The sequence below is a fragment of the Panthera tigris genome, chromosome D2 (genome assembly GCF_018350195.1).
Source record: "Panthera tigris isolate Pti1 chromosome D2, P.tigris_Pti1_mat1.1, whole genome shotgun sequence".
Classification (NCBI taxonomy): Eukaryota; Metazoa; Chordata; class Mammalia; order Carnivora; family Felidae; genus Panthera; species Panthera tigris.
Window position 1 is genome coordinate 55,032,063 of NC_056670.1, and position 12,326 is coordinate 55,044,388.

General features: G+C 36.9%; 1 protein-coding gene across 1 annotated transcript in view; it reads right to left on the reverse strand.

Annotated features, from left to right (window-relative positions):
* Positions 1 to 12,326, reverse strand: part of TM9SF3 (transmembrane 9 superfamily member 3) — a 69,422-nt gene that overhangs the window by 50,826 nt on the left and 6,270 nt on the right. Inside the window, exon 2 of the mRNA XM_042959770.1 lies at positions 7,243 to 7,438. Coding sequence (XP_042815704.1) covers positions 7,243 to 7,438 — 196 coding nt within the window. The remainder of the gene's footprint in view (positions 1 to 7,242; positions 7,439 to 12,326) is intronic.

Genomic DNA, 12,326 nt, shown 5'->3' on the forward strand with positions numbered 1-12,326 from the left:
CTTGCAGACATGTGGGCAAATACAAATATCACAAATAACTGAAAAGTCTGGTTGCTCAGCTAAAACAGCACTTCTCTCAGGAGGGAGCCGCTTTGAAAATAACTAATGTAAAGTGTCTAAATGTGCCAAATCATTGTTCAGCATTTAATTGGAAAACAATTCTGAAAAATCTATCACCGTAAGTCACTACTGTAAAGTTATAAAAGGACATACCTTTTTCGGATGAAATACACACCTATGAATTCTGAAGAGGAGCCAATTAAGATTTCACCAATGTAAACACACATTATACGGCGGGGATGGGGGGAACAAAAGCAAAGTTATAAAGTGGCAATGTTAATACTGACTTTTCAAGCAGACAGCAGGGGTAGATTCTGGAAACTACATACCAGTATATCTGTCATCAATTCACAACAACACCCCAAACTAATAACTGAATGGACAATGAAAACATTGCCAAAAGAATATGGAAACTATTTGAGTTCTCTAGGAACCTATCATGCCTAGCTTTATTAGCTTTCTCTTTTGATAGCATTACTTAACTGGAAATCACAAATGCTCTAAGTCAAATTCAGCAGCACTTGGCAGTTTTTCATGAAGTCACCATAGACAAATTTATAGACAGAAACTTGAGTTTTAGTCTGGGTTCTACTATTTACTAGCTATGTGAATAAAAGCCAGTCATTCAACCTTTGCAAACCTCAGATCCCTCACCGGTAAGAAAGAGATAACATCTATGCTATCTCTTTTCCAGAGTTGTTTTAAGAATTAAAAGTGTCAATATATTCACAGTGTTTCCTTGGGCCACATATCCATTTGAGAATCCAATGAAAGTGGTGTCTCCCTTGTCCCCCCAAAATGCACATTCACACAAAACTAAATGTACAATTTCAGAAAACCCATGGACCCCTGAAGCCAGAGTTTCTGGTTCAACTTTGTACACCCAGAGCCTACTGTAGTGCTGGAAAGCACTAAACACTCAAAATCTGCTGAATGAAGAAAAAAAAAATCTGGAAAAACTGGTATAGTCACAGTTAATCAGTATATATATCGAAAGCATTATATTATATATTAAAGCATATATATATTAAAAGTATTGATTAACTGATCAAACTATCTGGAATGTAAACTGTACAATTTTTTCCTAGATGACTAATTGGCAACATATATCAAGATTTCCCTTTGGGGCTCCTGGGTGGCTCAATCAGTTGAGCATCCGACTCTTAATTTCAGCTCAGGTCATAATCCTGGGTCATGGGATTGAGACCCTTATGTTAGACTCCGCACTGAGCATGGAACCTGCTTCAGATTCTCTCTCTTCCCCCTCTCTGCCCCTCTCCCCTTCTTATATGATCTCTATCTCTCTCTCTCTAAAACAAAAAGAAACAGAGAGAGAGAGAGAGAGAGAGAGAGAGAGAAAGGCCTTAAAAATGTTTATATCCTTTGATTCAGTAATTCTAAGAATTTACCTTAATAAAAGATTCAGAGATGCATTAAAATACTTAAGTGCTAGGGTAGCCAAATGCATTATTATTTCTAATAGAAAAAAAAAATCAAAAAAAAGCAAGGAGGGGGGGCACCTGGATGGCTCAGTTGTTAGAGTGTCTTTCACTCAGGTCATGATCTAGCAGTTCGTGAATTTGAGCCCTATATCAGGCTCATTGCTGTCAGCACAGAGCCTACTTTGGATCTTCTGTCTCCCTCTCTCTCTGGCCCTTCCCCACTTGTGCTCTCTAAAAAACAAAACATTAAAAAAAAAAAAAAAAAAGCAAGCAAGGAAGAAAGAAAACAGAAAGGAAGGGAAGAGAAGTAAAGGAAAAAAAGAAAGAAAACAATCAGAATACCTTATCATCGGGAAATGGGGAAAATTATAATATCCAAGTTATAGAATACAACATAAACACATTTTTAAAAAAGTAATTAACAGGGGCACCTGGATGGCTCAGTTAGTTAAGCATCTGACTCTTGATCTCGTATCAGGTCATGATCTCATAGTTCATGAGACTGAGCCCCAGGTCAGGCTCTGCACTGACTGTGTGGAACCTGCTTGAGATGCTCTCTCTGTGCCCCTCCCCCACTCACTCTTTTTTTTCTCTCTCTCTCTCAAAATAAATATTAAAAAAAAGAAAAAAAAGAAGAGTAAAAACTATACATAACTTATTAACAGTAAATTAAAAATATTATGTATCTGACACATAATAAACACTATATGTTACACAATTTTTTGAAATCATATATATAACAGGAACCCAATTTTTTAAAATTCTAAATAATGTGGGTGAATGCAAAGAAAGAAGGATGGAAGAAAATGTTAATGATAATTATATCCAGGTGATTTTTTGCTTCTTTATATTTCTCTGTAGTTTCTAAATTTTGTACATTGATCCTGTATCATTGTCAAAATCAGAAAAAAATATATACACATACATTCTTTTGAAAAAAAAAAAAAAAGATATCAATCTGGAGTAGAACAATGTTATCAATGGTTTGAAAAGGAACTTATAAAAAGCCCAGGCTATTCAAATTTGCAGTCAGCGCAAGGTTTAAGGAACTGCTAACACCAAGAATTCAAAATACCTAAATACAAGATTCAGTACGAGATTCAAATTATTTGGTCTGGCTAAAACACTCTGGTTGAAACCAACAGGACAAAATATGACATTAAGTTCCCAGACTTCCAATTAAACAAGGCAGATTAACCACAAGTATGTGTCCTTTCCCTCCTGAAACTCCATTAAAATGTCAATAAAGGAATAAAAAGGATGTAGGTACACAAGGACAAAAAGAGGACAGTAAGATTTCAAAGCATTTTTGGAACACTGAAAATTAACAGAAGATGGTAAATGACTAACAAAGCAGAAGAAACCATAACAGAAGAAAGGGGGTTGGTGTCACAGAACACAAGAGACACTTGAGATTCTCAGGACTTGAAAGGCACCACACACGTCAAAAATTAGGGGACAGGATCTAGGGCTGAACACATAGAGGAACTGTATAAAAATATGTTTATGGAAGGCTTAGATGCCCAAGTTCCCTTTTCCACTCACCACAAAGCTAGATGAATAACCTCAATCCCCCCTCTCCAGTAGACCAGAGGGACCTTCCCCTAGAGAACTCCAACAAAAAGGCTGCACGATTAGGGAGAGTAGAATCCAGGGACTGAAAACAGGGTGGGGGGATTAACTTAAGTAAAAATCTTTAGGCAGAATGAAAGGACCTGCCACTTTTCCAGACTTTTCCCCAGTCTTTGGCAATCAGGCCCTTACCACCCAGACAGGTATCTGGAAGGACATACTGCACTGTGGTTAAAAGCTCAAACTCTAGCCCTTCGCTCCCTAGGTTCAAATCCTTACCCTGCCACTTTGCATCTGTGAACCCTTGGACAAGTTACCCAACCTCTGGGCCCCAACCTCCTCACCTGAAAAACAAGGATATACACCTCATAACATTGAGGATGAAAACTGTCAAGACTGAGAATCACTGAATTAGAAATACACAAGACTCAGAGTAGCCTTTGGCATTTCCCTTTATCTGTAGTTCTCTTATCATTTCACTCTAGAGAAGCAAAAGAAATACTTCTATTTCTTTTATAATTTCATCTCTCTGTTAAGTTGGGATATTCAAGAAAAAGAAAATTCAAAAGAAGATCAATAAAACAAATGGGAGGAAAGAATCCTCTAGAAGCCATCAATTTTTCAACAATATCCTTCATTATTGCTGTAAGAATTCTCAAATGAGGGAGAGGGGGAGTGGACAGTGACCTCCCCTGGTTAGGAATTACTATTCCAGATCATCTAAAGATCATAGTAGAACCAATTATCATAAAGAACAGATAGGCACAGGGGTGCCTGGGTGGCTCAGTCCGTTAAGCGTCCGACTTTGGCTCAGGTCATGATCTCACAGCTTGTGGGTTTGAGCCCCACGTCCGACTCTGTGCTGACAGCTCAGAGACTAGAGCCTGCTTCAGATTCTATGTCTCCCTTTCTCTCTATACCTCCCCCACTCTCACTCTGTCTCTCTCTCTCTCTCTCTCAAAAATAAACATTTAAAACAATTTATTTTAAAAGAACAGATAGGGAGCGTCTGGGTGGCTCAGTTAAGCATCTGACTCTTGATTTTGGCTCAAGTCATGGTCTCATAATTCGTGAGATCAAACCCAACATCAGGCTCTGCACTAACAGCACAGAGCCTGCTTGGGATTCTCTCTCTCTCCTATCTGCCCCTCCCCCACTCACAAGTGCGCTCTCTCTCTCTCTCTCTCTCTCAAAATAAATAAATAAACTTAAAAAAAAAAAAAAGAGCTTACGTCTTAATAGCTAAGGATGCAAGAGTGAACAAGAATGCCACTGTCCCTGCCCTAGCAGAACTAACTAAAACTACTTAGCAAGCTAGTACAATAGTTTGAGGATAAATCAAACCCTATAATCAATAAACTAATTTAACATTTCATAATTGCTAATACAAAATTAAGTTGGAACTACAGACCCACACTATGTGTGATTAGTATTCCTATCAATGGCCATTTTTAAAATGTAAACTATGTATCAGGAACTTTGATAAATGCTCTACACAAACTACCTTATTTAAATCAAACAATTCTGTCAAGTAGATATCATTTCCTTCATTTCACAGATGAGGAAAATGAGATTCAAAGTGTAAGAATAACTTGTCCATGACTAAACAGGTAGGCAGAGGTGGCACTGGGATGCATCAAGTCTGACTCTAAAGCACATGTTTTCTCTATTCTGCAATGGCAGGGTTCCAAGTGGTACCCTCTAAAATCATAGGGTAATGCATTCAGGCCTGGTTCAAAGATACCCAACCTAATTCTGCCCTTCTATTTTTAATCTTATTTAAATGTTCTTGGTTCAGTATTTTGTCTAATGGTAGTATATAACATTATTAGGAGGAAAAAAAAAGCTGTACATAAAATCTCAAGTGAGAGGCATCCTACATTAGACTTAAGACTGTCACTCGTTCCCTAAAGGTCAATTTAGTGACCTTTATGATATAATACCAATTCATTTAACCTGGCAGAATCTACTAAATTTTTAAAAAGGCACGTATATTTATCTGTGTGTGCATGTATGTGTGTGTATATATATATATATGTACAGTCTTTTCTAGTTTTGAAATATTTCCAAAACTTTATGTTCTTATTTGAATACGCCTTTAAGAAGAACCTTTAAAAACCGAATACTTGAGAGATGAAAAGATTAACAATACAAATGTTTCTATAATTCACATAGGGACAGAAGGCTCGAGTTTCCGTGGCATTATTAGTATGCCACGATACGCCTTGGGCAAATCATTTCATCTCTGGGCTTCACTAAGGGGAAATCAGATGACAATCTCTAAGGCGCATCCAACCTTTAAAATTCTATGACACTATAAATAACAACCAGGAAACCTAGTAAAACATTTCTCAAAGCATGATCAACTATGTCTTTGAACAGGGCAAGCAAAAGAGAAATCTAATCAGCATTTACTTTTTCATTGGGACCACTTAATTTAGCAGCTCCCTTAGCAGCACATCCGCCTGCGTTGGAGGTGCAGAGCTGAGAAGACTCCAAGGAACCGCCAACTCTCCGGGAATAACACCTGGCCAATCCTTGTGCTTTTCATCAAAAGGTGCTTAGTCGGAAAGGAAAATAAAGCCCACTTTTACAGCCAACGAAAACGTTCCCCTCTATCTAAACAATCTACCCATTTCAGCCTCAAGGAACGAATAAAAGAGGACAAGTGAAAATAGCTGAAAGATTACTCTTCTTTAGTAAACAGGGTGAGGACTTCAAAAAGTGATCAAATATGTCCACGGCAACAAAGCAGGACTCAGAGTTTTTGCCTATTCTCTCTCTCTGGTTCCTCCTTGGTACACTAGAAATGTGCACCAAATATGTAAAAGGAGAAAGTTATGTGAATAAATGTAGGATTGATGTTCTCAAAGATCCCACATGCCAGTCCAAGTTTTCTCCTTACTTGCAATTAAGTAGTTAAGTTGCCTGATTAAATTAAAACTCAAGCCTTAGGGCATGTTTACAATAATTTATAAAGTTACAGGCAGGTCACTGTGGTTTAAATTTACAACTTAATTTTATAATTAAGCCCCAAAGAACACAGTGTGGGGAAAGGGTGGGGAGAAGAATACAAATATGTACACCTATTTTCAACAATAACAAAAAATATTCTGAAAACAAGAATGAAATTTAACCAGTCAAAATTAAACATTATCTTTAAAAATCTCAATTCACATCCGTTTCTCAAAAGTGCAAAAATAGCAGCAATTACGGTTCATTTTACACTTGTAGACAATGAAGTCACAATTAGAGTAAAGAGCTTCAGTAAAATCAATGCAGTAAAAAACAGGATTAAAATTCAGAGTTCCTGATTACAAGATCCAAGCTCTATTCAAAAATCAGGACACCTAATCAAAGATCCTGTAAAAACTCAATTGCTCAAGCTTCTGTTCACTGGGTTAAAAATGTCTATGCAGGAGGAAATACACTCTCTGGCTAATTTCACAGAGAAAAATTGGAAGTTTAAACACTTTAAACTCAAAGGGCCTGATAAAATAGATACCTGCATAATAAATAGATGAGGATTTTTTTCCAATTTTAACAAGTCTTTGACCTAAAATTTAAAACCACACTATCTTACAAGAATTGAAAGAGTAAACTAACACCCACTGATAAATACATTCTGAGCCAATGGTACAGGTCTGAATTTGAGGCTTTACACAGAATTTTAAATATCCATATACCCCATGACATTCCTGCACCTCCAGAAATTATGAAATCTCCTGACAGCCTTCCCTAACCACATATGTCCAATAACTAGAAGGTTTACTAGAAATCACTTTTCAGGAAGAAATAGGTTAGGGAAATAAAATTTTAACAAATATTTACTTTATTATTTTACAAATATTCAAAATAAACCTTTGTTACTTACTAACATACTTTTCTCAATGCAACTTAACTTACAGATTAAAACATTTTTTAGAGTTTAAAGCAGTGGTTCTCTAAGGTCAATCAGCAATGTCTGATGACAGGTTGGATTGTCACAACTGGAAGGTGCTACTGGCACTTACTGGGTAGAAGCCAAGAACTTTGCTAAACATCCTACAAAGTACAGGACAGCCCCCCACAAAAAAGAATATCTGGCCCCAATGTCAATAGTGTCAAAACTGAGAAACCCTAGTCTATAATCTGACTTGTACTATAAGGACTATTAAGGTTTACTTACCTTTGAATTTAATATCCAGACCACTAAATTCCAATTCAACTCCTTGAAGTGCTTCTCCCAGAGTTTCATGGTAATGACTGATACTTTTTTTTGACCCCACACAAAATGGAAGTGAAAAGTACTTATATGTCTCTTGGCGATTATGGTAGGGCCCAACAGTATTCATCCATAAGACAACTTCCTCTTTATCATGATACTGAAACAAACAAACAAACAAACAAAAACAAATTATAAAATTTTTAATCTAATTTAAATTAAGGGAATATTTGTTATATGATCTAAACAAAAGTGTACTGTGTTTGGGAAGCTATAAAATACTGGAAGTTTATTTTATTTTAATCTGATGATCAATGTCCATACCTTACAAAGACACTTGTTGAATATTAAAATTATATCTTCTGATTGTGATCTCAGGCAGATCCATCTTTTCTAAACTTTGTTTTACAGAAGGTATTGTTTAAACAAAGTCCAATAGCACATAAGAGTTCAACAGCACATCAAATAATGGTGAACCCAGAACCAGTATTATTCACCATGCTAACATGGACAAGGAAGGAGGAAAGAAAATCAATAGCTTACCCAGAAACTCACGCTAATCATTAGAAACTAAAAAATCTAATGTTGCCAGCAAACGCAAATAAAATTTCATCTCCTTTCTGATCTTTTCCATGGCCATTGGTCAAGGTACTAGAAATGACTAAACAAGAGGAAGAGAATCCCATGCTATGGAAATCTCCACAGTCCACTCAAGCCATCATTCTATCTTCCCCCTTTACTAGCCTGAAAGACATGTACTGTATGCATACTTCTTTGGATAAGTAACAATGGTTCTCGCCATCAGTAAATACCATCTGTAGCTAAATCTGGAGTGTGGTCCAATGACTGTGGGTAGGTGACTCCACCTTTCCAGGGTCCAATTGGGGAATGTGCCAAAGATTTCTAAAATCTTAAGTTTAAAATTCCAATGATTCTATGAAAAGCAATTACCCATAGCAACATAAACTGAAGACAAGATAGGATACAATTTAAGTCAACTAACAGTGCAGACATTAAATCACTGATCAATTATTTACCGAGTGCCTGCTACATCCAATAATTGTGTTCATAGCTGAGGATACAGCTGTTAACAAGACAGGTTCCCTGCCCTACAGGAGCTCAGAGCCTAAAGGGAAAGATGGACATTGAACAAGTAATTATAATAAAGTAGAGTGCTAAGGAGCATGTACTAGAGAAAGCTAACCAACTAACCAACTACCAAATTCTTACCTCCAAAACTAATATAAAAACATTTTTTAAATCAAAATCCAACCTCTCCAAAAACAAACTTCATGCCACCCAAATCTACCCTTTCATCTTTGTTTTTTCTAATGGTATCACCATTCACTCGCACATGGAAACTCAAACCCCAAGTCTCTCTGCATTCCAAAACCACACTGACTTGTCTACTCTTACCCAAAGCATCTACATCTTCCTTTTGATTCACACCACCAGCATCCTAGGAGTTAGATATAATCACCTCATCTTCAAATATAATAAATGTCTCAATGTCATATAAAACATCGTTTAGGTCATTAAGAAAATAATAAACTATCTTATTTTTTGAATACATGAGACACGTACCAAGCATAGTGTTAGGTGTTAAGGACACACAGTTGACCCTTGAACAATGCAGGGTTAGGGTCACCAACCCACCATGCAGTCAAAAATCCATACGTAACTTTTGACCACCCCAAAACTTAACTACTAGTAGCCTTGTTGATCAGAAGCCTTACCAACAACATAAACAATCGATTAACACATTTTTGTATGTTATATGTATTATATACTGTATTCTTACAATAAAGTAAGTTAGAGAAGAGAAAATGTTAAGAAAATTGTAAGGAAGACAAAGTACATTTGTCATACTGCACTGTATTTACGGAAAAAAATCTGCATGTAAGCAGAACTATGCAGTTCAAACCTGTGTTGTTCAAGGGTCAATGTACAGATAAATAAAACACTGTCCTTTCCTTTAAGTTCACAATCTATAGTGGAAGACAAGTAAATGATTAATGATGAAGAAATAGCGTTAAAACTAAGGTAATAAAGGGCTATCATAGCAGCGACAAAGGAATTATTAATTCTGCTTTGGCAGAGAAGAAAATTCTGTAACAATATAGAAAATCATAAACCATTTCAAGTGAACTCAGAAAAACAACTATAGATAATCTTCACGTATGAAGGAAGGAATCAAAGGTCTGAATATATCCATACATCCCCATTCAGCTGACAAAGCTATTAGGCCACCACTCTTCATCTGATGCTCATGGTCACACAGCACTAATCAATCAAGGCACTCCTTTACAGAGCCAGTTATAGCATAAGAATTCTCAAAACAGTGCGCTAAACCAATCAATGATCAACTGACCATAGCTGGTATTAGAATTGAAACCTGCTCACTTGGCAGAAACCTCTCTGCATAGTATAATCTACACAAAAAGTATTTAATAAATACAACGGGAAAACAATGAAAAAAAAAACACACAAAAAATGCTGAAATGTAAAGTTCATTAACAACTTACTAAAAAAAAGTTTGAAGTATGCGTACTGACTGATATGTGCACTGATTGCAATAGTTCCCTTTTAGAGAAAAAGGGAAGGTAACAAAATACATCTATTTAAGATTAGAATGCTGAACAAGAGGACCTATCAATGAGGACCTTGTCATTAATCCTGCCGAGTCCGCAGAAATGTTTAAATGTTACTTGGGAAAATAAGCACAAAAATATTTTTTCTATCAATTCCAATACTCATACTTCCTTTAAAAATAGACAAAAATTTGAACTTAAATACTTATTTAAAAAGGGCATTCTTTTTTTTATACAAACTGAAACATAAAATAACTAAAGGGTCACAGCGTGTGTTAAACGACACATTCCGAAGTCACTTATTTTAATCATTCATGAAACCTGAATGGGGCAGTACAGTTGTGGCCACATGATGGAAATTGCACTGTAACAAAACGTACACCGCTCTGTAACCCTTCTGGGAAGAGGACTGAAATAATAATTAGAAATACATATAGATGTGTAATATATACACACCTTCACACACACACATACGGGGGGTGTGGTTAGGCTAAAGATTAATGCAAAAATGCTTCTTTTCCTTTACATCACTCCTTATGCAGACCATGATCAATATAATGAACTTAATTAAAATGTTAATTTTTCTTTGCAGTTCTTGATTACCCCTGAGAGTAAGTGCTCCCAAGACAAGGTCAAGACAAGAGTTCTTTTTCAAGAGAGAAAATGTGCCTTAAAAATATCCTGAAATTAGAAAATATCAAAAGGAAGACTTTACACAATGTTTTTTAAGAGAAAAAACACTTTTCCTTTCCCTAAAGCTGCTGAGAAAGTCCCTGAGCTCCACCAATCCATGAGCAGAAAGCAATAGAGGGAAGGCTCTTCTCTCTACTCTGGCCAAAAGGCTAACCTAATTCACTTTCAAAACATTCCATGAAGTCCTAGCAAGCTCATTTTAAATCCTTTCCTTGGAAAAACTATGAGTAGGCCAATGACACTGAGAAAGACAGAGATTTGCAACTTACCTGCTGAGTGTAACCAGGAGAAGGGGAGAAAAAGCAAGGAAGCATAGCAGGGGACCAGGGGACCCTTGAGCATGGCAGTAGTAGTCCCTTCCGTGAGGCCTACCTGGGAAGTAGCCAAGTGAGAGGAGGCCAATCCAGACCACCTGCATTCTTCACCTCACCATTCTGTTCATTTTCCAGTTCTCGGAAGAGTTTCAGTTATACTAAATTTTTGAGCCACCCCCTCCAGCCCAGATGGTTTATAATATTGTCTTCCCTTACTTTCCTTCTCCACCTTGTTTCTCATGCCATTCCTCCAAATCTATGATGCCCTCCTTCTCTCCACTTTGTCAATTTCTACTTATCCTTCAAAACTACTCAAATCCTTTCTCAAACCCTCTAATCCTCAGCTAAAGCCTTAACAGATCAATCCCTGACATGGTCTCGCCATCTTTTCTGATTGTATTAGCTAACACTTATTAAGCACATACTCTGTGCTAGGCAAACTAAGGTCTTTACATGAATATTTAATCCTCTCAAAATTTTATTAAAACAGATGCTATTATTTTCCCCATTAAAAAAATTTTTTTTACTGTTTATTTTTGAGAGAGAGACAGAGCGTGAGTGGGGGTGGGAGGGGGGGCAGAGAGGGGGGGAGACACAGAATCTGAAGCAGGCTCCTTCAGGCTCTGAGATGTCAGCACAGAGCACAATGCGGGGCTCGAACCCACAAACCGTGAGATCATGACTTGAGCCGATGTCGGATACCCAACTGACTGACCCAGAAAGATGCCCCTATTTTCCCCATTTTACACATTAAAATAAAGAACAAAGATGTTAAATAATTTGTCCAACATCATATAACTAATTAGTATCACATTTACAAGGTTAGGACTACACTTTTGCTAATCCCAAGTCAGTTTCATTAACTAAAGAGCAAAAACTAAATGAAGAAAATATGATAAAATACAGCTGTACAAAGCAACTAAAGACAGTTACTGAATACTGAACAATTTTTTCATTTGAACCTTTAATCTGCCTTAAAGAAGAAAACCTTCCTAAGAAGTGACTTGTGTTCTAATTTCAAAAGGCCTGACCTTTATTCTCAAGATGTCACCAATGTTAGGCCTCTCTTAAATACTGTTTATGTGCTGGGAAAGGAGAGACACAGAAGTTTCTCTCCTTGATAGAAATCATGAATTAATTTTTCTTAGGAAGAACACTTTAGGAGATAGTGTTACTGATGTACTCATGTAAAATCTGAATAAAGAAGTGATACTTTGGGGGAGTCTGGGTGGCTCAGTCGGTTAAGCATCCAACTTCAGCTCAGGTCACGATCTCATGGTTTGTGGGTTCGAGCCCCATGTCGGGCTCTGTGCTGACAGCTTGGAGCCTGGAGCCTGCTTTGGATTCTGTGTCTCCCTCTCTCTCTGCCCCTCCCCTGCTCATGCTCTGTCTCTCTCTGTCTCAAAAATAAAATAAACATTAAAAAAAAAAGAGAGAGAATTTATACATA